The 1,471-nt window shown below is 54.0% G+C and overlaps 1 protein-coding gene across 1 annotated transcript; it reads right to left on the reverse strand.

The window, feature by feature from the left end:
- Window positions 1–617: 617 nt before the first annotated feature.
- On the reverse strand, window positions 618–1,137 carry LOC113405504 (oxidoreductase-like domain-containing protein 1; the record flags this gene model as incomplete). The annotated part of the gene is made up of 1 exon (XM_026646725.1): window positions 618–1,137. A coding segment is annotated over one exon (516 nt), but the record flags the coding sequence as incomplete, so codon positions are not given.
- Between the last annotated feature and the right edge of the window lie 334 nt (window positions 1,138–1,471).

Genomic DNA, 1,471 nt, shown 5'->3' on the forward strand with positions numbered 1-1,471 from the left:
CCCAGCTGGCCGTGCATCAGGGGAGAGAGAGGACTATTTATCTAGTCGACAGCAGGGGTTTTAAAGAGGGCTAAGGGACTTAAACGCCCAGAGAAGGTGGGATTTGGGTGCTGAATTCTTAGTCCCCTTTGGGGAGGGGGCGGGGCTCTGGGGTCAGCCGGAAGTGGGGGCAGCCAGTCTAGATGTTAAACAAACACTCTTAAACCAGTGTGCGTCAGGAGCGACTCCACTGGAGTAAGCGGGAGACAAAACGTGAAGTAGCAGCAGCTAGGAGCCCACGTCACGGGCCAGGGCCCCATCACGGTAGGCGTTGCACAAGCCCAGAACAGAGAGACAGGCCTAGAAGAGGTTCACATTTTTAAGCACACGGGTATGAATTTATTCTCACCGAATTTCCGCCAAGTACTGTAACTCTTACCAATAAATAATGGCAATCCTTTACCAACTGGTAGTCAAACTGGGTTCTCGAGCCCAAGAACCAAGCTTAAAAGGAGATGGACAAACTCTGTTAAATGAGGAGCCTTTTTGGAGAAGGGACAATAAATAAATCTGGGCTCGCTCGCTCTCTGGAGTTTGTAGTGCCATGGGAGAAGAGGAGCCATGTAGTGTAAGCTGTGAGCATCAGTCTTTCTTCATGCGGAATCTGATTTCCATCTTTAAAATCATTTTAATGTTCTCATCTTCTATGTGCTTTTCCACAGCTGCTAAGGCCTCTTCTCCCCCATCCTGGTAGTGTTTCTGCAGCTCCTCTACATATGCAATCCAAACGCAGTTGTGGCAGCCACTCATACAGCAGTTAGTGGGGGGAAGCAGCGTTGGGTGCTTGGAAAAGGGGGGCTTTGTGTCTTTCAAAGGCTCTGAGCCCCCTGCAGCGCAGGGCTCTCCGTCGCTCTGCTGGGGATCAGTCTGAGAGCCATCTCCTCGGGTGTCCGAATGGCTTAGATGGTGGCTAAAATCTGCTTTTGTCAGGTCCACGGAAAAGCGCCGAACGCTGCAGAAGCAGCTTTTTAGGTGGTCTCTGCGAGGGAGCCCGTCCCAGAAAGGAAACCCACATCTCTGCAGTCTCCAGCGCTCCGTGCACCTGAAGAGTTGTAGATTTACCTGGCAATTAATAACAAACTTACAAGAGATATCGAACGGTCACACGCCAAGGGCTCCGCACAGCCGGGTCTGGTCCATCGTTCTGATGGCCATCTGCGCCGATGGGACTATCCACGCGGCCCCTGGGGTGGGCCCAGCAGCGCGCCAGGCCCCAGGAGCAGCTCGGGTGCAGGGAGAAAAGCAGGATTCGGTCCACCAAGTGCACTCAATAACCCCGTATTGGGGATGGAGGAGATGGGTCCAAATACAGGCAGGAGATCCCTGTGTCCCCAAGCAGCCTCCTTCCTCTCCCCCCCATACAGTCCCCCTGCTCCAACCCTCCTCCCCCAACCAGCCTCCTTCCCCTCCCCCCATACAGTCCCCTCCCCCA

The sequence above is a fragment of the Terrapene carolina genome, unplaced genomic scaffold (genome assembly GCF_002925995.2).
Source record: "Terrapene carolina triunguis isolate 2854851 unplaced genomic scaffold, T_m_triunguis-2.0 Scaffold40186, whole genome shotgun sequence".
In the NCBI taxonomy this organism is placed as follows: Eukaryota; Metazoa; Chordata; order Testudines; family Emydidae; genus Terrapene; species Terrapene triunguis.